Source organism: Anolis sagrei, chromosome 6 (assembly GCF_037176765.1).
Source record: "Anolis sagrei isolate rAnoSag1 chromosome 6, rAnoSag1.mat, whole genome shotgun sequence".
In the NCBI taxonomy this organism is placed as follows: domain Eukaryota; kingdom Metazoa; phylum Chordata; class Lepidosauria; order Squamata; family Dactyloidae; genus Anolis; species Anolis sagrei.
The window spans coordinates 97,908,629-97,933,700 of NC_090026.1; the positions used below are offsets into that span (position 1 = coordinate 97,908,629).

Below are 25,072 nucleotides of genomic sequence, written 5' to 3' on the forward strand. Positions count from 1 at the left end.
CTGAATCAATTTACTTTAAATAAGCTATGAACCCATCTGATTGCAAATAGCTAACAGAGATAATTTATTTGCAGTATTTAAACTCGACCATTCCGCTTCCATGGTGGCATATATTCACAAAATCTCTTACTAAAATTAAAAAAACCCCACTTAGTTCTAAAGATACTCCTAGATTTCTTCTTCTCCCTTTACCTTCTTTCTGCTTAGAGTAGTTTACAAATAATTAATTAGGCAGTTCCTTGCCCCTAAGTGTTACAGTCTAAGGACATCATCATACATGGAAATTTCATAATCATGGGATGCTTTCACTGCAATTGAGCCATGGAGCCCCACGTCACCCATCAGATGATGTAAGCTCACTTTTGACAGGGCTCCATGGCTTGACCAGGGCTAAAGCATCCTATGACACTGCGCCGGCAACACAGGAGTCTCACTGTGTTCCAGTGAGATGAATGGAGCTGGTGCAGGGGGAAGCCATGCAGTGACAGTTCCCCACGTATGAGAAAATAGCATCACTGCCGGCAAGCTGCCCCACCAATTCACCATGGAAGCTGGAGAATTGGAATGAGGGATCTCATCAATGTGATGAGGTCCTAAATGAGACATGGCATAAGAAAAGGGGATGGCAGAAGAGGCTGAGATGAAGTTCATCAGTTGCTAACTGGTGTTCTCAACCTCAGAGGCTAGGACCATAGAAGGGCCTCACACCAGCCACTGGGCCAATGTATGATGGAGCTGTGACTGGCTGCTCTTCTCTCCCTTCAAGATTAGAATATTGGCAGTTGGAACATATAAAAGTAATTCATAAGAGTAAAGAAGGATGAAATCTGCACATGAACATGATTGCAGGAGACACCTTAACTGGTTTGATGACAAGCTAGATGTAAGGCAACTCTCATGTATAATAAATAATCATCATCTTTTATTTGTATCCCACCACCATCTCCCAGAGGGACTTGGGGTGGCTCATAAAACACTCAAGGTGTAACAAGGTATAGCAAAATACAACAAGTGCTCAACAAAACATAAACAATAAAACAGTCAACATAACATCACAATTTCACTGTACCCCTTGTTTAAAACAATAAAATACAGTGAATGCCGTAGGTAAAAACAGCAGTATAAGTTCATGTGGGATCTGTGATTTGTTTATTGTGATGTGCTTATTGTGTATTTCTTTCCCTGACTTCGATTTCCCTAAGCAAATCATGTACATTGGTTTAATTTGCACTGTGCTATATTTATTGTTAGCTACCTTTGAGTCCCTATATCAAGAGAAGAACAGGATAAAAATAAAGTAAATAAATAAATAATCATACATATATAAAGATAGATCAACCCCCCCCCCCCCCCACATATACACTGTTAGTGTTTTGTTTTCTCACTGTTCAGATAGCAGGGTGGGGGCAAGTTGGATCAGGAAATTGGAGGGAAGAGAGAGAGGACTGACTTAGCCCCGATTATTTTGTCCTCTGCACTATTTGTCTTGTACGCTACCATTGGTAAAAATCAGGATTTTTAAAAATTGTGTTGATGGCCCCCACCCCCCAGTTTAACTAAACTGGTCTTTCTGGTCCTTTCATTCAGTACAGTGATAACAAGTGGGTGCTTGGGGAATCTTTGTTCACCCACACAACTTTCCACAACACCAGGACTGTTGATTGCCAACTACCCACTGAGGAAGACCAGTATGATGCTGTGCACGTGGCAGATGGCCAGCCCATTGCTAGGTGGCAAATCAAGGTGATCTCTGTATATTTATGTAGTGATTAATAGTAGATATAAATGTATGCATTTGTTGTACACCTCTGTAATTAATTTCTCATTTAGAAGTATAAGCATGCTCACTATATTTATTTAAAGCTGTATTTGTAATAGATATTTAAAGACTTGTGCAGATTTTTTCCCTGAAGGTACATAATTTCAACTCCTTTGGAATCTTCCAAAGCAAAAATATACAGCCAAGTTTAGCCCATCAGCTTCATGTGCACTTTCCAGCACCGCTGGGGTCACAAAGATTGCTTCAAAATTCCTTCTAGGTGGCACGAGGCCATTTGTTTTCTAGAATTTGTTCCTCCCAGGCCATTTTAGGCCAAGGGAAGGGCATTTTGAAAACCAGAAGTCAACTGAAAGTGACTTCTAGTCCTTTCTTGTTTTCAAAAAAAGCCTCATCCTGGTTATAAAACTGCTCAAGGAGAATCCAAAAACATGGCAAAATCTCCCCTACAATTGGCAAAGGACTTTTGGGGGGAACCTTTTTTAGTTTTTTTGTAAGTTAGGGTATCCTAAGGGACAAATGTGGCCTCTCAGCTTCCCTCAATGGCCCACCCATTCCAAAATCCCATATGAGTGACACACCTGTATCATGCATTACAGTAGGATAAAGAAGGTAACATGCAGGCCATATATGGCATCTCAGTATGCCCAGTATGTCCCCAGAAGTTCCACCCCACCCATCTAAGGCTGAGGTGTTCAGGGGATTTTTTTTAAAAAAAATCAAATTACAAATTGCAGTTTACAGACTGCATCTCCAGAAGCTCCATAGCATGATTTGCCCTCCAAATGTTCATCTCTTCCCCAGACATTTGGTAGGGAGAGCAGGCAAGGAAGGCTTTAAAGGTCCTTTAAAAAATGACTATGGCTCTCTTTCCTATTGCTAAAGCCAAAGCTTTTTAAGACAGTCTAAGGAAAGGAACAAATGATCTCTGAAATTGTTTAGTAAATATACATGGTATAGAGCTGCAGTTGAAGACCACAAACTTCTTCACACAGGCATTATGATGGGGAAAGGGTGATGGGATAATGCACATCGCCACCCTTTCTCCCATCTAATGGGGACAGGGTGCCAACACACCCTGTCCCACCCCCTCCATGTTATGGGGTAAGGAGGGAGGGTGCGCAGGGCATCACGAGCCTCTTCACACTTTCCCTTTCACCGATGATTGCCAGCACAACAGCACAGCCCAAAAGGGTTGTGTAAAGATGTGGCACAATTGGTAGGTTCATGTTTAAGAAAGATGCCAGAGTTTAATGGTTGAGCACCTACTTCATACTCAGAAGGTCCCAATCTGAGAATACCTAGATGATTCAGTTAAAATCTACAAGAGTTTACTATTCATGCTTTTTGGGGGGGGGGGGGGGGTGTCCTAAAATTCCTTTCTCCAAATGCTTCTAAAGCTGTACAGTGAAAGAAAACCCTCTCATTGATGTTGCCGGCTTGGAATTGCTTCTTGAGATAGGTCCACTTGGTAGCAATTGTTATCATTTCTGTTTTATTCTTCTGAAGTTTTTACGATGTATTTCAGCATTTTTTCTTTGTTTTTGACATGTCTAATTTGTGTGTTTACCTTGTTTTTGGAAACTTCATTAGAAGCTCCATCAAAGGGCAATATATACAACATTTAAAGAAGGATTACTAAATGAAATAGTTTACCAGTTGTTATGTGCTTTAAAATATAATGGATTCAACCCGGTTAAAGCTAATTTGGGTGTTGTCACTTTTAATATGTTCCATTATTCTGTTTTGACTGCTTTTGTAACTGTCAGCACTATTGTTATCTGTCTTAACAGATTTCTAATGATGGTCTTACTTATAGCAACCCTAAAACAGTGACTTTGTTTGATGGAGCATGTCAAATATGTGATCCACAATTGAATGATTTATGCATATTAAAGGCAAGATTTTCTTTTCTTTTCTTTTTTTATTTGTAGCCTTATTGGTGCAAGAAAATTAACTAGGATAGCAACCAGCTGGTTAAATACATTAAAGTCATATAAGCTTTAATAACATTGTAGTTTAATGTAGTGAAGGCTGAGGATCTTATAAAGCTACACCTCCCATGATTTCAGAAGCATGAGCAATATCAGTTGAAGTGTATCACATTGCATTAATTGATAGTGACAGAGGAAGAACAAGTTTGTTCACTTATGAGAGTAATATCTGTTTTGTTGTCCTGTTGCTTATTTTGTGCATTGTACATTGTACATTAATGGTGGGGGGCATGGTGGCACAGTGGGTTAAACTGCTAAACTGCAGAACTTGCTGGCCGGTAGGTCAGCAGATCTGATCCGCAGGATGGGGTGAGCTCCCAATGTTAGCCCCATCTTCTGCCAACCTAGCAGTTCAAAGACATACCAAAGTGAGTAGATCAATAGGTACTGCTTCGGCAAGAAGGTAATGGCACTCCATGCAGCCATGCTGGTCACATGACCTTGGAGGTAACTACAGACAATGCCGGCTCTTCTGGAGATGAGCACCACCCAGCAGAGTCAGACTTGACTAGACTTAATGTCAAAGGGAAACCTTTTCTTTACTTACATTGATGGTACTAGATCAGACATGGGCAAACTTCAGCCCTCCAGATGTTTTGGACTTCAATTCTCACAACTCCTAACAACCTACTGCTGACAATTGCAGCAGTAATAGTTAGGAGGCTGGTGCTGTGGAAGTTTAACACACAAATGTTTCCAATATTTTAGACCCTTAATAAATGTCATTCTTGTTTCTGTAAAGGAGAAAACGTGCAACATAGATGGTCTTTGCTATGGTGAAGGTGATAGAAATCCTACCAGTCCCTGCTTGCTTTGCAGATCTGAATTATCAAGGATAATGTGGTCCATTTCTGAAAGTAAGTTCTGTTTACTTATAAATTTCTGTTGTCAAACACTATAAATTAATAGCATGTTTCCTTCAAGATTTTTTTTTGCTTTTTAAAACTATGGTAGGCTAGTTTTCATCTTTTCAACCCAGATGAGCATTTCCATAAAATAACCTATCATTAATGATACTAGGACAGAGGTGGGCAAAGTGTGATCCACATGTTTAATGCAACCCCCAGGGTCTTTTTGTGGCCTCTGAAGGTCAAAGTATTTGTTTTCTCCATAATTCCCCCAAATAGAGAGTGTGGAGGACATTTACACTCTATTTGGAGATCACATGCCCTCCCCAGTAAGCTAAAAATATTTTTGCAAAATTTATCACTAAAACACTCATTTTTGTGCCCCCAGAAACTCCAGAATATCCACTAAGGGGCATGCATGGAGTGCATTTCCACCACATTTTGTAGGGTCCCTGCCCAGTTTAAGCCAAGGAGAGGACTTACTTGAAAGTGCATTTAGTCCTGAGATCTAAAACCCTAATGAAGCACCTTCAGAAAAAATAAACCTGGGCTCAGGCTGCTCAGGACCAGTGTAATGTTCTGGTTTTGCACCTCATTACATACTCCTCATGGAGCCCCTGGTGGTGCAGTGGGTTAAACCGCTGAGCTGCTGGACTTGTTGACCGAAAAGTCGCAGGTTCGAATCCAGGGAGCAGGGTGAGTGCTCACTGTCAGCCTCAGCTTCTGCCAGTCTAGCAGTTTGAAAATATACAAATGTGAGTAGATCAATAGGTACCTCTCGGCAGGAAGGTAATGGTGCTCTAGACAGTCATGCCGGCTACATGACCTTGGAGGTGTCTACGGACAACATTGGCTCTTTGGCTTAGAAATGGAGATGAGCACCAACCCCCAGAGTTGGACACGACTGGACTTAATGTCAGTGGAAAACTTTTACCTTTACCTTTACATACTCCTCATTCTTGGTTGAAAGCAACCACTTAGCCATAAACAAAGCATTGTACTCTGATACTTACTTGTAGTAGTCCTTTCACCGTGTATATGTATGTATCTATGGAGGGGCTTCAGGGGTGAGAAATGGATCAGTAAATGTCCTTGCTGTGACCACTTTGTGGATTGATATTTTTAATACTGTTGCCCTTTTCACCCCACAGACAACCAGCCTCCTATATTTCAAAGCATACAAGAAAAACTGCAAGCATTTTATGGAGAGCAATTTGTTTATCAATTCACAGCCATGGATCCAGAAGGCTCTGCTGTTGCTTTTTTGTTGGATTCCGGCCCTCCAGGTGCCAGTCTTTCCCCTGCTGGACTCCTCATCTGGAAGGCATTATCAAAAAATGCTGAGAAATTTGCTTTTTCTGTAACTGACGACTGCAGTGCTGAAACCAAAGTAATAATAGAGGTAATATCTGTTGTGATGAAATGGCCAACATTCATTTCTATAATATAGCAATAAAACCCATTACAAATGAATATCTAGTTCGTGAGTAAATAACCTGCTGTTTATTGGGTATGTTTTGTAGGTCAACGTGAAACCATGCAACTGCTTAAATGGTGGGTCTTGTGTGACAAATACCAATTTCCCCCCTGGAAGTGGGAAATATCTGTGCCTCTGCTTGCCGGGATTTGAAGGTGACCTTTGTCAAGTGAACACCGATAACTGTGCTTCCAATCCCTGTGGTCGTGGCAGATGTTTTGATGGGATAAACAACTTCCACTGTGAATGTACACCTGGGCTGCAGGGTGAATTGTCACTTAGTCTGAATTTACATAGCAGTAATTCAATTATATGCTTGATTTCAGTATTCCGTATAACACTGCTAGTTATTTAGCAGAACAGATAGGTTTTAAGCATTGCTTACTGAATTACATCTTTACATAAGATCTATGCAATGCATTAATGCCAGTGAACAAGAGAGCAAAGGTTCAGCTTTAGCCTTGTGACGTTTCTGGATTACTAGGTATGGCAGCCTAAGAAATAGAAACATGATGTGATCTTGTACATGTCAGTTCAAAAGTATGTCCTGTAAAGTTTAATGGAGTCTGCTCTTGGAAAAACAGCCATATATATTATATATATGGATATAGATATATGACAAAACTGCATTGGAAGTATTGGGGTGTTTTTTATCATTTTACTAATATTATCAGAAGTCTGCTAGACTAGAGAAATTGCAGTTTCCTATAATTTGGCAGTTTTGTTTTGTGAGAAAAACAGTCTTTATTAGTGTACCTAAATGGTTTTGTTTCTATTTAGGTAGATATTGTCAAGAAGATACTGATCAGTGCAAGTCCGCACCCTGCTTTGCTGGAGTAGCTTGCTTTAATACTGTGGAGTCCTATACCTGTGGCCCATGTCCAGAAGGCATGTATGGTGATGGGAAGATCTGCCATGGTAAAAATAATTTGTTGTTTTCTGCCTACAAGTCATCTCCTGTTTACATTGACCTTATAATGGTGTTTTCTGGACTATGAGTATGTGACTTGGCCAAAATCTCCCAGTGGGTTTCCATGCCTGAGTGGGAAATTGAGCCTTGGTCTCCATAGTCATAGTCCAATACCCACCTAAGCATGCTGGTTCATGCCCAGAGATGCCAAGTGGAAACTAGAATCTGGATCTTTTAGATTCTAGTCAAACATTCTAATAATTAACAAGAAATAAATACTGATGCCCCTTCAATGCAGTCAATTTGCAAAATTGTTCACATCAGTTGCTGAGATAGAGACTCCTTTGCTGTCTGATGGCTCAATGTACACACACTTTGTTTCATGCACAAAATTATTAAACATAGTTGTATGAAATTATCTTCAGACTATATGCCTATGGTGTATATGAAACATAAATGAAGTTTATGTTTAAAGTTGGGTCCCATGTCCAAGATATCTCATCTTGTATGTATATGCAAATTCAGGTATTTCAAAATCTGAAAACAGAAATCCAAAATATTTCTAGTCTCAATCATTTGAGATAAAACATACTCAATCTATATAGTCCTATGAATGTCAAACAGTGATTGGAGGCAATTGTCTTGTGATGATACTGCTTTTGAACCTCCACTTAAGAATGTCCCAAATAAAGAACTTTTGAGTTAAGAGCTGTCACTAGGCCTGAGTTTTGCTTTGACAAATGAGCAGCATTTTGAGTTAAGAGCTAGCACCAGAGAGAGCTCTAATCCCAGAGTACAGGGCTTTAGAACTTCAAGGGAGCAGCCTCCATGCCTCCCGTTCTTCTCTGCTTTGGGAGATTTCTGTCCGCTTTGCTCTTTTCTGCTTTGAGTAACTTTGGTTTAGTTAGGTTTTTTGTGATTTTTTTTCCTGGTATGTTTGGCTTCATAAGAGAGACAGGGAGAGAGGGCAAGGGAGGGAGGCTGGAATGAGTATAGTATGAAGAAAATGATGGTTCTGGCTCTTCATTTTGTGCTTTGTGCTTCCTTGATACTACTTTGTGCCTATACCATTTTAAAGTTGATATTTTTTATTGTTCCATGTGAATGCGCAGTTTTTGCCTTCTGTTACACTGGCCAACATTTGCCTCAAATGTTCTTCCTTGCCACACTTTTGTTTTTCTACCATTTTAAAGTTGATCTTTCTTTATTATTGCATGCATATTTATACATCATTTGTTATTCATAAAGTACATTTTAATCATAATACAATTTATTTATATTCTGCTTTGTCTCCCCAAGGGGACTTAGAGCAGATTACAGTAAGCACATACATAGGCAAACATTCAATGCCTTTTATACAGTGAACAATGACATAAAATACACAAACAAAGGCAAAGGTTTCCCTTTCCATCTCTGGTGTCTGGAGGCAATGCTCAACTCTGGCCCTGGGGAGGTGCTCTTGTTCCATTTTTCCATGATGAGGAGCCTATTGTCCATAGACCGTCCCGGTCGTGTTGCTGGCATGGCTGCGTGGGCACTTTTTACCTTCCCACCAAGGCAGTACCTATTGATCTACTCACATTACATTTTTTCGAACTGGTATGTTGGTAGAAGCTAGAACTAACAGCGGGCGCTCACCCTGACCCACGGTTTTGAACTGCCAACCTTCTGGTCAGCAAGTTTTTCTGAAGCTAGTGGTTTAACTCTCTGTGCTACCATGGCCCCATATTCTTATTTTAAAACATGTATCAAAAAAGGGGGTGGTTTGGGGGGACTGTACTGGGTTAATAGATTTCTATGGGAATTTTGCTTTGAGATCAGAATGATTTGAGTTAAGAGATCAGTCACAGATGAATTAAAATCTTAACTCAAGTCATCCCTCTATTATCTACATATAGCTCTTTGTAGGAATTTTTATGCCTGACAGTAGGTTCCACCTGAATGAGGTAGAAGACAAGCTTGGAATTAAGAAATGACTTAAGTCAAAATGGTTCTATTAATGGGCCCTTTTGTCAATAAAAGAGAGATCTTTTGATCATTTTGAGACTTTATTGGGCTCTCCCCAATTCTGGCTCCTTTCCTTAAAGTCTTTAGATGTCATTCTCCAAAAGTCGTCCTCTTAGAGCACCTACCCCATGAAATGACACCTACATATGCATGTCAGATTATATGCCTATCAGAAAGCAGCACTATTTTCTCCAGTCTTGTACTAATGAACATTTAATCATAAAATACTAAAATAAATATGGAAAGGGGGGCATGTTGGTGTACATTACGTAGTATAAGTGCATCTGAAATGCCTACACAAATACAGCCGGGGAAGGCAGCAAGTAACCAAGGCAACAGAGAAAGAAGTTACCAGTGCAGAGCGACTGAAAAGCTGGAGGGAGAGAAATGATATAGGCAGAAATTATTTTTTATGAAACCAAGGGGGAAGCAGTGAAGAAAGTAGAGAATAAATACTCCATCAACAACAGATATTGAGCAAGGGATCTGAATATTAGAGAGAAATGATTACTATAAACAGAAGAATGCCCATGGAAGATCTGTGCTGCGTAGCAGACTTGACTGAAGCCGAAAACATATTAGGGCTTTGCAGTTACTGAAAAGACGCCTCGGGAGATGGACAGTCGGTGTTAAGGGGAAAGGATGAAATGCACTGTAATAGATTCTAACCATGGCTCACACGGGTTTATTGAAACTGTGCGTATTTAAATGCTCAAAGCAATTGTATATTCTGCTACGACTGCATCTGGCTTCTCCGTGTTTATTATCTGAATTCTGTCCTTGTTTACATTTTTTGTTAATGTTGTCCTGTTGTTCAGAATGAATTCCACTCGTGTGAATTTTGGATCAAGGAAAATGCGTGTCTTCAACAATCCGATGTTGTTTTCGAAGTATTCTGTATGAAATGATAACAATATACTCTTAAATAACTGGATATGAAATCATGGTGTAGCCACACTGTCCAATTGTACTATTTTGATACCACTTTAACTGTTGTGGTTCAGTCCCATGGAATCCTGGGATGTATAGTCAGAAGTGAGTTTTCTGTGTTATGGAGTACTAATACTGTTGTTGTGGTAGGTGAAATGGTACATTTTAAATACAGTTGTAAATCTCAGGGTCCTGCGGGATGAAACTATGAACTTGAAGTGGAATGAAGCAGCTAAATATATTCAGTGTGGATATATCCTATATGTTTGATAATTTATGTTGCTTTCCAAGATATTACTTTGTAAGTTCAACCCATGTTGGATATCTGGATGATAATAAGCATCATATTCTCTTACTCATATAGTGCTATTGCTGTACATAGTTCTTCACAAGTAGAACACCAAAACTGTTCCCTGTCCTCAGATATATAATCTAATTATGATAGGACACAAAAAGAAAGGGGATGGCAATTGAAATGGAATTAAATTCAGGAAAAATTGCTCCTTCTTCTCTTCTATCAAGGTCAGGGCAGTGGCAATTGGGATGGAGTGAGGTTCCTTCTTCAGCTAGTGGACTTGGACACATTGGAGCTGTGGCTGCCTTTTATTCGATCTCCTTGAAACCAGACAATGGCAGTTGGAGGGGGTTGTTCCTTTGTTCCTGGTCCTAGCAATAATTGAATTGTGTTTGCCTCTTCTCCCTGGCTACCAATGGCAGGGCAGTGACAGGTAGGATAGAGAAAGGATCTTTTATCTGTTTCTAGACCTGGGCATAATGGAACTTGCCTGAGATGTCTTCTCTCCTTCCAAGGCCAGGGCAGTGGCAGTTGGGATAGAGGGATGTCCTTTCATTTGTTTCTGGTTCTATCTGAGATGGAGTTGTGCCTACTTCTTCCTTTCTCCCCCTAAGACCATAGTAGTAGCATTTGGGATAGAGGCAAGGTGATAATTTTGTCACCGGGGAGGGAGTGGGAGGTCAGAGTAAGAATTGAAAATTCTGAAGTCTTGTCAAAAATATTTTCTGGAATTATATTTCATTTCCCTCCCATACAAAGTAGAATCCCCCCCCCCCCCAGTTGTGGTAGCTCTTTAGGAAGAAAGGATTGCTCTCTGGAGATTCAGTAGAGAGAAGTTGTTAACCAATGTAGCCATGGTGGATTCTGGAAGTTGTAGTCCAATAAAGTTGAGATAATTGACTAAAATTCTCATCAGCCTTAGCCAGCCTGGCCATTCATGAGGCATGATGCAACACCAACATAATGCAACATCTTGCATTATGCTCTCCCACCAACATAATGCAACATCTTGAGAGTTAGAGGTTATTCTGCCTTGCAGTGGGAGCTATGTTTATAAAGTTAATGTCTTGGAAAGCCTTGTGTAAAGCATTAGATCACATTTCCAGGTGATTTAGGTAGAGCCATGTCTTAGAAGCAATCAAAAATGCAAGTCTGAACAGAAGAAAATGAATTTGCAGCTCACCGAAGTAGTTTTACTGGGGATGGAACCGATTCTTTTCCAATAGGAAAACACGTAAAGGTTTAGGAAATTGTAGTGAGAGTTTTTCCCTTAGGGCCATCTTAGGGCTATATATTTGTTTTGTTGCTTAATTTGTAAAATCATAACATAATTTGACATTTAATAGGATTTTCCTTAATCCCTCCTTATTATCCAACATTTTTGTTTATCCAGTGTTCTGCCAACCCATTTATGTTAGATAAGCAGGACTCTACTGTATTTTGGTCCTTGAATTAAACGCCAAGATGTAGCATGGGCACATTGCATGAATGACGACAGACAGACAGACAATGCTAAATAACCCATTGTATGTATGCATGTATGTGTGTATGGATAGATAGATAGATGGTAACACTCAGTAACACTAAGTAGTAGAGCAAGTATAGAAAGAATTCTGATCAATATAGAAAACTCATTGTTACAAATGTAAGAATATTTTCTTTTCCAATTTAAATGTTGTAATTATTTTTGCTTCTGTCTTCTCTGTTTCTTTGGCAGGTTTTGTGCAACGCTCAGCAGCCCAGGCTCCAAACATTTCTGAGCTTCCTCCTAATCCTGCAGATGTTTCCAAAAGTTTTGTTCCCACAGAAAGAGCCAACAGCATTCCACTAATGTCCGCAGCAAAACCAACTATATCTTCAGATGTATTTCTTTCACAGAGAGCAGCTTTTAGAAGGACTGTCCAGAATAAATACCCTAATTATGCATTTGGTATCAGTACCACGAATGTTCATTCTGGCAATACAAGAGAAGACATACCAATAAACTCTACATCTGACACGTTGCTTAGGAATAACTCAGTCTTCATTGAGAAGACAACAAAGATACAAGATCACTCAACCTATTCACCACTTGAGGATGGCATCACATTGAGCAGCAGAGCTAACATGATCAATGGCACATGGTTCTCAAAGAAAGAACTGGGGGAAAGAAGTAATCACAAATTTCAAAGTCCCTTCAATGGGCATAAAGATAATTCTGTACCATCCACCTTTGAGAGACATGCTATGTACCCTAAAGATCCAGGCACACATAAAAAATTATCATCAGCAGCTATCCCACGCCTCTTAACCTGTGCAGATTCACCCTGTTTCCCTGGAGTTCCTTGCAAACCAAGTGAAAAAGGGAGCTTCAAATGTGGTCGTTGTCCTTTCGGCTATTATGGAGATGGTGTCATTTGTAGAGGTATAAGTATCAACAGTAATTATAATAACATGGTCATTTTTTCATTCAGTGTTTTAAAATTTCATTTATATTCTTTAACTGTAAGCTACTCTAGGTCCCATTCAAGGGAGAAATGTGGGATATATGGTTGTGGGGTTCAGGTGTGCAGGACCCATGTCTGTAAATAAAAAACTCTTTTTTTGCATTAGAGATCACATTTCTAGGAATCCCTAGAGCCTTCAGTGCGATTTCATGGCCAATATTGGAAATTGAACAAGTAATCATGCTGGAGGATGTATAAATGTCTAGAGAAATGTTCTCTGTGGTAATCTCTAGACATTGGTCAATTTCTGGTGGTCAATTTCTGGTGAAGTTGGTCAATTTCTCTGTGGTCAATTTCTGGTGAAGATTGACCATGGAGCCACTCTTGAAAACCTAGAGATTCCTAGAGAGAACATATTAATCAATTCCACAAATAATCAAATCCACAAAAAACAAAACCTGCAAATGTTGACAGTCAACCATAAATCAAATTAATAATTTCCTCCTCTCTTGTAGCCATATGCAGGCACACATGTGGTCAAAACATGGAATGTGTAGCACCAAATACATGCAGATGTAAGCTTGGTTATACTGGTCTTAGTTGTCAGGCAGGTGAGTAAAACGTATTGCTGTTTCCCTGTGTGATTGATAATCCTAAATAATGCTTCTAAAGATTGGGTGTTATTTTTATACAGCTTTGTGTCAACCAGAATGCAAAAACCATGGGAAGTGTATCAAGCCTAATGTATGTGAATGTCTTCCTGGGTTCAGTGGTTCCAACTGTGATGAAGGTAAATGAATGGTCTTATGGATGACCCAAAATGTATACTGGACTTTGCTGTGCATATTGATCCTTGAAACCTGTCAGTGTCAATTATTTGTTTTCATAAAACAGAATCTGAAAATGCATAATTCATTTTTGTTCCCCTAAGATCAGGAGTTCATAAAGCTGTATTTCTTATTCTGAAGACATGCTTAAAAGTTGAAGTGATGTGTGAAGCTGGAGAACACAATTTGTATAAAAAAACACTTTTCCTGCCACCAAACTGTAACTCTTTAGCACAATATGTTTGACCCAAAAATGCTGTAATGTTAAGAGCCCAGCTACCTTTGAAGCATCATTGATTTCCTCAGCACTGAACTAGAACCTCTTGGTTCAGTTATACTCAAGGCAATCCCATTGAAATCCGTGTCACTTTTTAAGCCATGGCTAATATTAACTCAAAGAGTCCACTCTAAATATAACTAAATCAGAATATACTCTGTTATATATTTCTTTTATATTTAGAGGTAAGCAACCATTTTTGTCAACCATGTTCCCCTTTCCAAATTAGCAGGTTTTCACCTAAAATCTTCCCACTAGCTAAAAGGATTCAACTAAGGTTATCATAGGCTGGGACTATTATGAGACGGCATAACTCATTGGACACTATGATAATGTTGGGGGGAATGGTGGGAAAATAGAAAATGGATTGCTTCAGTCAAGGAGGGGATCTGAGCATGCAATAGTTAGTAGAACTGCTAATGACCAAGGCTCTTGGAAAGCCATCATTCTTAAGGCCACCATATGTCAAATAACAACAAAGAGCACAAAGAGGTGATTTTACGATATTCTCTTGATCCTGTTCTAGACCAAGGAGATGGCTTTTTCCAAGCAAAATGGAAATCAGCAGTTGCCCATCCCTGATTTAAATGTGCATAATTCAGTGAAACATATTCTTCACTCAGACTTCTCAGTCATTACTAGTTTCTTTGAACTCAAGTACTAAGGTATAGTAATATAAAACACAGATTGTACTGAAACGTGACAATGCAGGTACTGCCAAACTCATTAGGTTGGCTCTCATATTGAAAATGTAGTTTAGTATTTGGTCCTCTCTGTTTTTGATATTCCAAGGAGTAATTTCAGTTGTTGTTTTTTAAAAAGATCGCTGTTTCAACCAGTTTGTGTAGAATAAGCTGTCGAAGGCTATTTTACTTTATCTTTTGTTTAAACATTTCTGATTTCCATGGAATTTTTTTGGAGCTGATTTCCTGAAGAAACTTCTTTTTGCACCTGCAGCACATTGTGACCCACCTTGCCTATATGGAGGGACCTGTCTTTCTCGAAATCTCTGTACATGCCCCTATGGATTTGTTGGTCCACGCTGTGAAACAAGTAAGTTGTTCAAAGAAATGTTTGTGCTTGAACTTGTGGCCTGTGGATTCAGGTTTCCAGTCAATCAGTACAATGTGAAAATCAGATGAGCATTGTTGCATAGTTAGACATATCCAAATGAGAGACACTGCACATTTCTGGTCTTTTTATGCTACCGAACCTGCAAAATTTATGTTTGTAAAAATCATAAAAGACTTTTGACTTATAAGTCGAACTTCTTGATATGTATGCTACAAGTAAATGCTCTTCAGTCTAAGAAGGTTATGGGAAACATGGTTTTTAAAATCAGCAAAACTGCAGTCCTATTGTTAAGGTTAAATGATAAAGACGGATTTTGATAAAAGCTATGAAATTATACGGATGCCTTATATGGTAGTTTTGCAATGTTTTGTACTCACTTAGGCATTGAATATCTGCCTTCTTATGTGTAAACCGCCCTGAGTTCCCTCGGGGAGAGAGGGCAGTATAGAAATAAATTGTTATTGTTGTTGTTGTTGTTGTTGTTGTTGTTATAGTTTTGAGTCCCATCTGTGGGAGAAAACTGGGATAAAAATAAGTAAATAATAATAAATAATATTAATTCTACTAATTCCTGGTTATTTCAATTCTGTTGTTACAGTGGTTTGCAACAGACACTGTGAAAATGGGGGTCAGTGTCTTACTCCAGATGTCTGCCAGTGTAGAGTTGGCTGGTATGGACCTACCTGTAGTACAGGTAAAAAACATAGCCCAAGGAAATTGCTTTGCATTAGAATTGCTGCACAACTCAGTAATACTGCAATCAGAAACTGGACATTTTAGAAATGATAGACTATGAAATACCAGATAACATAAATCATTAAGCAGTTGTGTAATAGGAGTGGGTAAGTATCCTGTTTCCATAACTTCACAATGGACTTGTACTCAGTGTTGCTTCATTGAAGCCTCTGTTTTCATGGTGAAAAATTATGTCCTTAGAGTGCAAGCTGACGCTTTTTTCATGGATTTGAGGAAGGCAGAACCTTCTGTAAGCCTTAAAAATAAATATAATCTATATGTACAACTTTCAGTTCTTTATTTTTAACAGTTTTTAAAAATCATGGCTATCTGGCCTTGTTTTAAACTATGCAATCTTGAATTTGTCTGGTTTGTTGTTTCTGCCAGTCAAGTTTTATTTATCTGGGGAAGAAGGATATTTATTTGTTAACCAAAGTTTCAGTTATGGATAGTTAAATTATCTTTTTCATTGAACATATATTTCGACAGATAACTAGTGCAAATACAATACAACACTTTATTAAGGTCACTGACCAGCACAAAGTGGCGCACAAGTGCCGTGGAAAGGAGAAACACAACTCCCGGGTGAAACAATTATTAAAAAACAGATTAGAGAACAATTCAAAACCACAGTTTAAATACACAGGTTAATGTCACCGGTATGGAACCAAGGGGGAAGGGGAAGACTGGTAGGAGAGCTCAAAGCACTTGGGGGGGGGGGGGGGGCACTCAAGATCTAGTAGCATTTCAGCTGTAACAGGTTGCTCTAACTAGTGCAAATATAAACACATTTCCCCTTTGGATTGGGAAAAATAGCAGCCAAATTAGCATTTATTAACATTCAAATGTGGGAGAAAATTAAACTGATGGATACAGAGGGCTATTTTGGGGTGGGAGGGGGTCATGTGTCCTGCCATTAGGGATAATATATTTTGAGAAGGACATATGGAAAAGCTTTTTTTGCTGTGGTACCTCAGCAGTGAAATCAATCTCTTTGGAAGCCTGATTGGTGCCAAGCTGGTATTATTTCAGTTCCCCATTGGACACCTTTTTATTAAGCCTTTGGGTCTAAAGGTCATTTGCATGTAGTTATGTGACACTGGCCTTAATAATGTCTTCCTTTCCTTGTCTTTTACAGCAGTGTGTGATCCAGTGTGTCTCAATGGTGGGTTGTGTATTAAACCAAATACATGTCTTTGCCCATATGGATTTTTTGGTGCCTATTGTCAAAATGGTAATTTCATTTAGTTTTTTTGAAATAAAAATGATCAGTTCTTAGAAATAAGGAAATGGGGTCATTTCTCTGCTTCTTTTCTGATGGGAATAATATTGAAGGAATAAAGCATGTTTTGGATCATATAGAGAGCACAACACAGTTGGTGTATGTTGTATGCTATGTATTGAAAAAATCAGGGAGCTTTGTGTTAAAGAACTTACTAGCAGTTCAGGATAGATCATCAAATTGTGTTGCCCCCAATCTAAAGCAAAGCACATAATACTCAACTTGTTTTTGCACACAAAATAGAAAATTCCATTATAAAGTCTCTCCCCTTTTAGCACTAATAATATCCTTTTATGAAACTGAAACATGCTGCTTTAAGGCAGTCATTCCCTCTTACCTTTATCTAATGATAGAATTGGCTCTGCTCAGTAAAAATTGGCACTATGTGATTTGTTGCATTCATAATCCATAATGAAGGTTTTGATTTGCTCTAAGTCTGTATCCCTTTCCCATTCTACCCTGATTGTGAGTTAGGAGAAAACTTAGTACATGTGGCTGGAAAGACTAAAGACCTGTTGAGAATATAAGCCTTTTCAAACAAAACAAAACAAAAAAAACCCGGCTCTAGTCCGCCTCAGACACAGCTTTTTAATGTAACTTCCTGAATATAACTTCCCTTTTATTTTAGTTCCACAGTTCCACATTTTCTCAACATGGGGTCCAGGGAAAGAGGTAGGGGAACATTCTGAAATCTCCTGTATGTTCCAGGCCTTCTGCTTGCTTCACATAGACAATTGATATTTAGAACAAAAATAGACAAGTGACTGTCTATGTGACAAAGCTTGGAACAGTTTTGTTTTTTTGTTTTTTAAAAAAATTAAACTCAAAATGTACAGGTAATCAAAGAAAATAACCTCAAGTGTCTTGCCCGAAGTGACATGACAGCCCCCATGCCAGTCTTCAGCTTGGTCCTTGTAGTGGTCCAAGGAGAAAGGACTCCCATCCCTTCTGCCCCACTCTATTCTACTTACCTACATCGGTTTAACAGACACAAGTCCATGTAGATTGGAAGACCGATCTGCTGAATGTGGAATATTGTATGTGGAAATGAAATATTGATGTTCACGTGAGAAGATGAGTCCTCCCCCTCCTTTTGTGTGTGAGAGCCAGAGATTCAAGTTTAGCCTGAATGTGCTCATCCCCAGAGTTTAAAAGTGGGCTGTTTCTCAGCTAAATATGCAAGATTTGAACAATCAAGCAGTAAATAACATAGACAAGGACACAGAATCTTTTCCTAGTGTGAAAGGCTGGTTAGTGATTCTCACGCCAGTACTAGATCTATACATGACTTGTGCGACTGATTCTGCTTCTTAGATGCTCTTAACATTATGCAGTGTGTCTATCAGATGTGCAGCTTGGATGGATGATGCTGTATCTACTATTACACATTACTGAATAGCTTGCGAAGAGATTTTGTCATTTGGAAAAGTGGAGTGACCTTGTGTAAACATGTACATTGATCTAGCTGAGAGCTTATGTAAATGTATCTCTGCATGCATGTCTGTGAATGTGAATGCACTAGCTGTGAGCTGTTGCTTAACTTTAAGTATCCTGTTTATGTTTTTGGATGCTCTGCTATATTTTAGGGTAGTTTTCTCTAATAGAGGATGCCACCTTCACGTTTATGCATATGCAGAGACGAACACATCACCTTCAAATCTATTTGTTGCAGTTAGTCAAAAGAGAAACTCTATAGATATTTCCATTATTAGAGGTAAACAAAAATGTTATGCTTGCATAGTGTTGAGTGTTCGAATCTGCACCTCACTTGTTTGTTTTATCTTTAGCCGTCTGCACCCCCCCTTGTAAGAATGGTGGTCATTGTATGAGAAATAATGTTTGCACCTGCCCGGAGGGATATATTGGCAGAAGATGTGAAAAAAGTAAGGCTGCTTCAAAACTCTGACACGTTTCAACTGGTCAAAGTGGGAAAATGTTGCTAGCTTCATCACACACACTGTGTAATTTTTAATACTCTTTGATTTTAGGTATTTGTGACCCTCTGTGCATGAATGGAGGGAGATGTGTGGGCCCAAATGTTTGTTCTTGTCCTTCTGGCTGGAGAGGCAAACGATGCAACACCCGTATGTATTTATCTCAGCACCTGCAACCATAAAAAGGCATGCCTGTTGTTAAATTGGCTAGATAAAGAGCATTTTTTTCCTAAGCTACATCAGTAAGGAGCATGTAATTTACATTCCATTGTAATTAGAGGGCATCTATTCACAGCAGTTTAATGTGACCCTTGGGGTTTTCCCTGTCTAATGGACCAGACTTACCTTCTCTTTCAAAATAATATCTGTAGCTTCCTTGTTTATCTCCTTGCTTAAGTGTTCAATATCTCACAGCCACAGCATGTCTCCCTGATAATCTTTTTTTAAAAAAGAACTATACAATTTTGAGACAAATTTCCACCTCTCATACTGCAGAGGTCAGACAGTGGCTTTGTTAAACTAACTCAAACAAGATCAGAATCAAGCTGCATTGATTTCAAACATAAAGGCCAGCAAAGGTCTATGACCAAGAGCAGAGGGCAAAAGAGCAGATGGTTCCAGAATCTCTTTTAGCTTACAGAAAAATATCAGAAGGTTTGAACAAGCTCTGTCAAATCAAGTCAAAGAATGTCACTGACATCAGAGAGTGGTGTGTGCACTCCAGTAGTTGAGAGCTGGGAAAGCTTAAAGAGGCTTATGTTGATTTTTTTTTGAGGAGGAGATGGAGATGATGGTTGGAAGATGCAATTTCTGCAGTGTACATTCTTTGAGACTATATGATGATGATGATGATGATGATGATGACTTTATTTTTATACTCCACGTCCATCTCCCCGGAGGGGCTTAGGGGATGAGCCAGATCAAACATAGTTCAAATATAAAACACTAAAATACATAAACAACAGCCTAAAACAGAATAAAACATTATAACAGAATATAAGAGCAACCACCAAACCTACAACCAATGAACCTACAATAATAATGAATTTCTGGGCACAGGTGTGTAGACTGGTGCAAATCAATTGTGAGGATAGGACTGATGGATAAAGCACATAAGGCAAATGGCAACATTAGGGATACTGGGCAATTTAAAATGGAGCATTATAACTTTGGGTACAGAACAGTAGTAAAGTGCAAGGATGATATTTTGGGTCCCAGTTTGGGCTAAGATTATCTGTGGGATTCTCTAATCAAAAGTACAGTGGAACATCCATGTTTTTAGATTGTTGTGGAAGATGGACAGGGTGGGTGCTAGCCTAATCTCCCTGGGGAATTCCAGAGCTGGGGGCCACCACAGAGAATGCTCTCTCTCTCTCATCCCCACCAACCATGCTTGTGACAAGGGTGAGAGCAAGAGAAGAGCCTCCCCAGAAAATCTTAGCGATCATGCAAGTTCGTAAAGGAAGATGTGGTCACGAAGATTTTGAGTCACAAGAAGGCTTCCCCATCATTGTATCCATTTTTCTATTCCTAAATCTTCCTTAGCATCCTGCTTTCCTTAGCTGATTTTTCTAAAACCTCAACCTGTTTTGATTCTCATTGTAAGGAAGATGCTTCTCTTCCCTTGATCATGTTAATAGTCACATTCTATGCCTTTTCCAGTTCACTGTGTTCATGTTTGCACGTGGGCATTGACATTAAGGGAACTAGGAATGCTACTTTGTAGAGTTGGTTCATTCTTTCTGAGTGGTTCCAATGATTATATAGCCTCAAAAAAGATCAGAAAAAAGATAAAATTGCCACAGATTGCAACAGAGACTAAATGCTAAATGTAGATGCACTGTAGATCTTTCATAGCAGATATATAAGCATACATTCTGATGCATGGCATTTACTTTGAGTCTCGTTTCATAATTGTCCTCCAGTGACATTTTCCATTGAGCACTTTGTTAGGACTCCAGAATCTCTTTTGTGGGTAATTCTGAGACATAGCCATGTTAGTTTTGATCAGTATGGACAGGAATCTTGTAATACCTTTGAGATGAATTGCCAGTAGATTTTCATAATCAAGTGTGGGCTCGAACCTAGTCTGCAGAGTTGTAGCCAAACACTCAAAACACTACACCACACTGGCTCTGGGAATTTCTATATGCTTAACAGTTTTCAAAACTGGGTTGTTGTGGGGTTTTTGGGCTGTTTGGCCATGTTCTAGAAGCATTCTCTCCTGACATTTCACCTGCATCTATGGCAGGCATCCTCGGAGGTTGTGAGGTCACAACCTCTGAGGATGCCTGCCATAGATGCAGGAGAAACGTCAGGAGAGAATGCTTCTAGAACATGGCCATACAGCTCAAAACCCCTACAACAAACCAGTGCTTCTGGCCATGAAAGCCTTCAACACTACAGTTTTCAAAACCATCAGAAATATAGGAAACAAATTTGGAAAAGATGCAGAGGTTGATTTCCTCCCACTCTGACTAAGGCAAGACTAAGGATGCTCAAACAGATTTTGACTCATCAAGGATATTCATGGTTCCATTAACATCAGTGCCTGTGTCTTCATGTGTGTTTTGTAGCTATATGCCTTCAGAAGTGCAAGAATGGGGGAGAATGCATTGGACCAAGTACTTGCCATTGTCGTCCAGGATGGGAGGGAGTTCAGTGTCAAACACGTGAGTCACCTTTATAGTTTTTATTTTGATTTATTTATTTAATTAATCTATACCTATTTTTTTCTCTCATAAGGGACCCAAAGTTCAGATTACAGTGCAATAAAACATTGAAGAATTCTTGTAGAATAATCAGGGCTTCCTTCGCTGACAGAGAGGTTCTATTTGCTAGGCTATTTATTTATTTATATTTTATTTGGGGTTTTTTTTGTTTGATTGATTGTGTCAGAAGAGAATTGAGGGTACAGTTGTAAAAACTCTCTTTTTGCATATTTCAGCTGTGTGCAACCGGAAGTGTCTCTATGGAGGCATATGTACACTGCCAAATGTATGCTCTTGTCGTCCTGGCTACAGTGGAGTTATCTGTGGGAAGAAAAATCAGGTATCTCAAATATTCCCTGCTTTCAAAAAGACAAAAGTGGCTGGGGCTGAGACTGTATTATAATTAAACTTTCTCTCTCTCTTCCCCCCCCCCCTTCCCAATTTTCTTCCAAGGTTCAACGTGTTTGAAGAACAAATTTCCCTGAATTACACATTGACCAAACATGTACTACAGGGTTCTAGGATGTGGACAGATTCTTACAAGGCCCTGTTTCATAAAAAGACTCAACCCTTTCTTCCATATGCAGATTGCTGACATACAGTAAATAGAGATGAAAGCTTGTTTAGAAATGCTTTGGCTAGCTGGGGTGGGAGTGGATAGACATAATATTACTTCAAGCTGCCTAGCCATTCATATTTACTTTTTTTAAAAGTCCCATTGCCCCCATTCTTCCATAGGCCATGAGCAAAGTGTAACTTTGCAGGCAGTATATGGCTCTCCCAGGATTTCCACTGGAACTCCCCATAAATACCCACTAAACATTTTTGCCCCCAAATCACCCCAATCCAAAACTTTCATAGTGTTGGCAGAGGTCTGGTGGAGATAAAGTCCTCCAAGATACAGAAAAATGTCATCCCAAGACTCTAAAAATTTACCAAACATTACACTACACCAAAGCTGCTTAAGCTATGAGTCACAACCCCATTTGAAGTCCCTTAAAGAAATGTGGGGTTCACAAAACATTTGTGTTGCTTTTCACCTAGTGGCTGTTTTAGTCATTTACTTTAATCTGTTACCAATAATGTGCTGCAAATACTTCAGTCATACTTTATAAGAAAGGAAAATCAACCTGTCCCCCCTTCTTTAGCAAGCCTTGCAAATGCTAATTTTGCTTTATGGCTATTTTATCTATATACCCAGGGTCACAAAAAAATCTTGTGTGAAAAGGGGCCATGAGTGGAAAAGGTTTAAGAAGCTGTGCACTAGACTGTGAGTCGCTCATGTTTTGTTCAGTTACAGGTTGAGTATCTTTTGTCCAAAATGCTTGGATTTAGGGGTATTCCATATTTTGGATTTTTCCCCCTGAATACTTGCATATTCATAAATAGATATCTTAAGATGAGGCCCAAGCCTAAACATGCAATTCATTTTTGTCGTGTATACCTTAGAGCCAAATGGTAATTTTATACAAAACATTTTAAATAATTTTGTACATGAAACAAAGTTTATGTACATTGAAAAGTTCTGTATCTCAGCCACACTTCTGGATCCAGATACTTCTGGATTATTTTGGATTTAAGGATTCCAGATGAAGGATTCTCAACCCATATAACACTCTGATTCCAATTTTTCATGCTATAGAATTTTGGGATTTGGAGTTTAGGGAAGTGCATATAGAATTTTCATCCAGGGACACTAATGCATCACCAAACTATAAATCCCAGTGTTTCATAAGATATTGCCATGGCAGCTAAAGTGGAATTATAACACTGACAACTGTATATTGTGAATTGGTTGCATATCCCACTGTTTATTTGTTGAAGAAAACTAATGGGACTGAGTGGAGGTGGGCTGTGAATGTTTTCAGGTGAGGTCAGGACAAGCCCTAAATTACTGTCAATAAGAAATAAGTAGTAGCAAGCTCAGCACAGCAATGGTACCCTATGCAAGATGTGCCTGGTGGGGAACAGCCCCTTCAAGTCATCTACATACTGATTTCTGCAATGATTTGTTGAAGAAAAATATTTTTATGATAAGTCTTAGTGTGACTAGATGGCCACTGTGATCTCCTCCAACTTTATAATTCTTTGATTTGAATAACTAGGAACTTGCCCATGCTGGCAAGGAGATTCTGGGAATTAACAGTAAAACAGTAACACTTTCCCAATCTCTGATTACTATACCACTTTGCATTGTTTGTTGTCCTTGCTACCTCTAGAAACCAGTTAGTAATTGCAATAATAAACTTTTGAACAAGGCAATCCATACTTGTAGGATGGCTGGGGAAGCTTGCTTTAGAAACAGACCTGTATAGATCTTTCTTGGGATCCTATCTAGAAAGAAGTAAAGCGCCTCTAATACTACCTGCTTGGATTGTGTAGGATCCATTCTTCCACATGAGTAATAGAAAAAAAGACATTTGGAAATCATATAAAGTGGGAAGTCTGGAACAATTATGCAGTTATTTAGATGTAATATGCCAGCATCGTATATTTTCTCCATACTCTGAAAGCCAAGTGAATTCCATATATGTTACCTGTGAGCTTTTTCCCTCCCAAACTGCAGTGTTCAAATTACAATGAAAAAGATTTTGTTTATGATTCCTGTCAGTTCATTGGTTAAATCGTCCCTTCTGGTGCCTGCGTTGAGTCCCCCTAAGAATGGAAACTTACAAAGGGTGAAAAGGGTGCTTGTCTTTCATTGGGACTGAATTCAGGAAGTTGTATTGGTATTCCATTCATTTTAGTGAGATGCAAGTTAGTCATAATCTACTTTTCAGTGGTAACAAACCTAACTAAACTTGGTCAAAATGAGCCCACTATGCAGGAGAGTTGAATGTGGGCCATATATTATATACACTTCCTCTACTATAAGCATGGTTCCTGCTGTTCAGTAAGAGCATGTCTACCCTGGTGAAAAACATTGGACTGTTGGCACTGCAATCTTGTCACACAGCATTCTTGACAATTTGCTCAAAATGTGGGTTTTTTAAATCTAATCTGGGGTATGTTAGATATGAAAATTGTTCCTTGGCCACCTTGAAGAACAAGAGCTTAGAGGACATCAGTAGTGCTTTTATAAATCACATGCCTTGTCATTTGAAATGTTTGTGATTGATGGTGAGTGTTTGTTACATAAATTACCCTTCCAAAGTGCAGACTGCAGAAAGTGTCTGCAGAGTTTCCAGCCACATTTTCTATTTCAGACCATCAAATGGGTGACATGATTTACATTTATAACTTTCTTTTATCATCTCATCGTAAGCAACTTGACATAATCTTCACGCATAAACAGAAGTGCTTTCTGCCTTGAAAAATCTCACCGGAGCACCCTTGATGCAAGCTTGACATTTTACAAGCTCCACAGTGGAAGGCTGGAGGCTATGCTGCTCTTATCTGAATGTAAAAGCTCTACAAATGTGCAGCAAAGACTTGCCGAAGGGCATGTCAGAAACAGAGGCAAAGCTGAGTTTTACTTTTTATGTCTGTTTCTATTCTAAAGTTTGAACTAATGTTGAATTTCCAGGCAATTCTTAAAAACTGATCCCATGAGCAGCTACTTTCAGAA

At 39.0% G+C, this 25,072-nt stretch overlaps 1 protein-coding gene across 1 annotated transcript in view; it reads left to right on the forward strand.

The window, feature by feature from the left end:
* VWDE (von Willebrand factor D and EGF domains) overlaps positions 1 to 24,767 on the forward strand; it is a 54,520-nt gene extending 29,753 nt beyond the window's left edge. The window contains exons 14-30 of the mRNA XM_060782178.2: positions 1,588 to 1,743; positions 3,571 to 3,675; positions 4,514 to 4,628; positions 5,771 to 6,021; positions 6,143 to 6,251; positions 6,877 to 7,014; positions 11,956 to 12,642; positions 13,180 to 13,275; positions 13,359 to 13,454; positions 14,726 to 14,821; positions 15,441 to 15,536; positions 16,716 to 16,811; positions 18,647 to 18,742; positions 18,848 to 18,943; positions 21,370 to 21,465; positions 21,741 to 21,844; positions 21,958 to 24,767. Coding sequence (XP_060638161.2) covers positions 1,588 to 1,743; positions 3,571 to 3,675; positions 4,514 to 4,628; positions 5,771 to 6,021; positions 6,143 to 6,251; positions 6,877 to 7,014; positions 11,956 to 12,642; positions 13,180 to 13,275; positions 13,359 to 13,454; positions 14,726 to 14,821; positions 15,441 to 15,536; positions 16,716 to 16,811; positions 18,647 to 18,742; positions 18,848 to 18,943; positions 21,370 to 21,465; positions 21,741 to 21,844; positions 21,958 to 21,972 — 2,448 coding nt within the window. The 3' untranslated portion in view covers positions 21,973 to 24,767. The remainder of the gene's footprint in view (positions 1 to 1,587; positions 1,744 to 3,570; positions 3,676 to 4,513; positions 4,629 to 5,770; positions 6,022 to 6,142; positions 6,252 to 6,876; positions 7,015 to 11,955; positions 12,643 to 13,179; positions 13,276 to 13,358; positions 13,455 to 14,725; positions 14,822 to 15,440; positions 15,537 to 16,715; positions 16,812 to 18,646; positions 18,743 to 18,847; positions 18,944 to 21,369; positions 21,466 to 21,740; positions 21,845 to 21,957) is intronic.
* Positions 24,768 to 25,072: the final 305 nt, after the last annotated feature.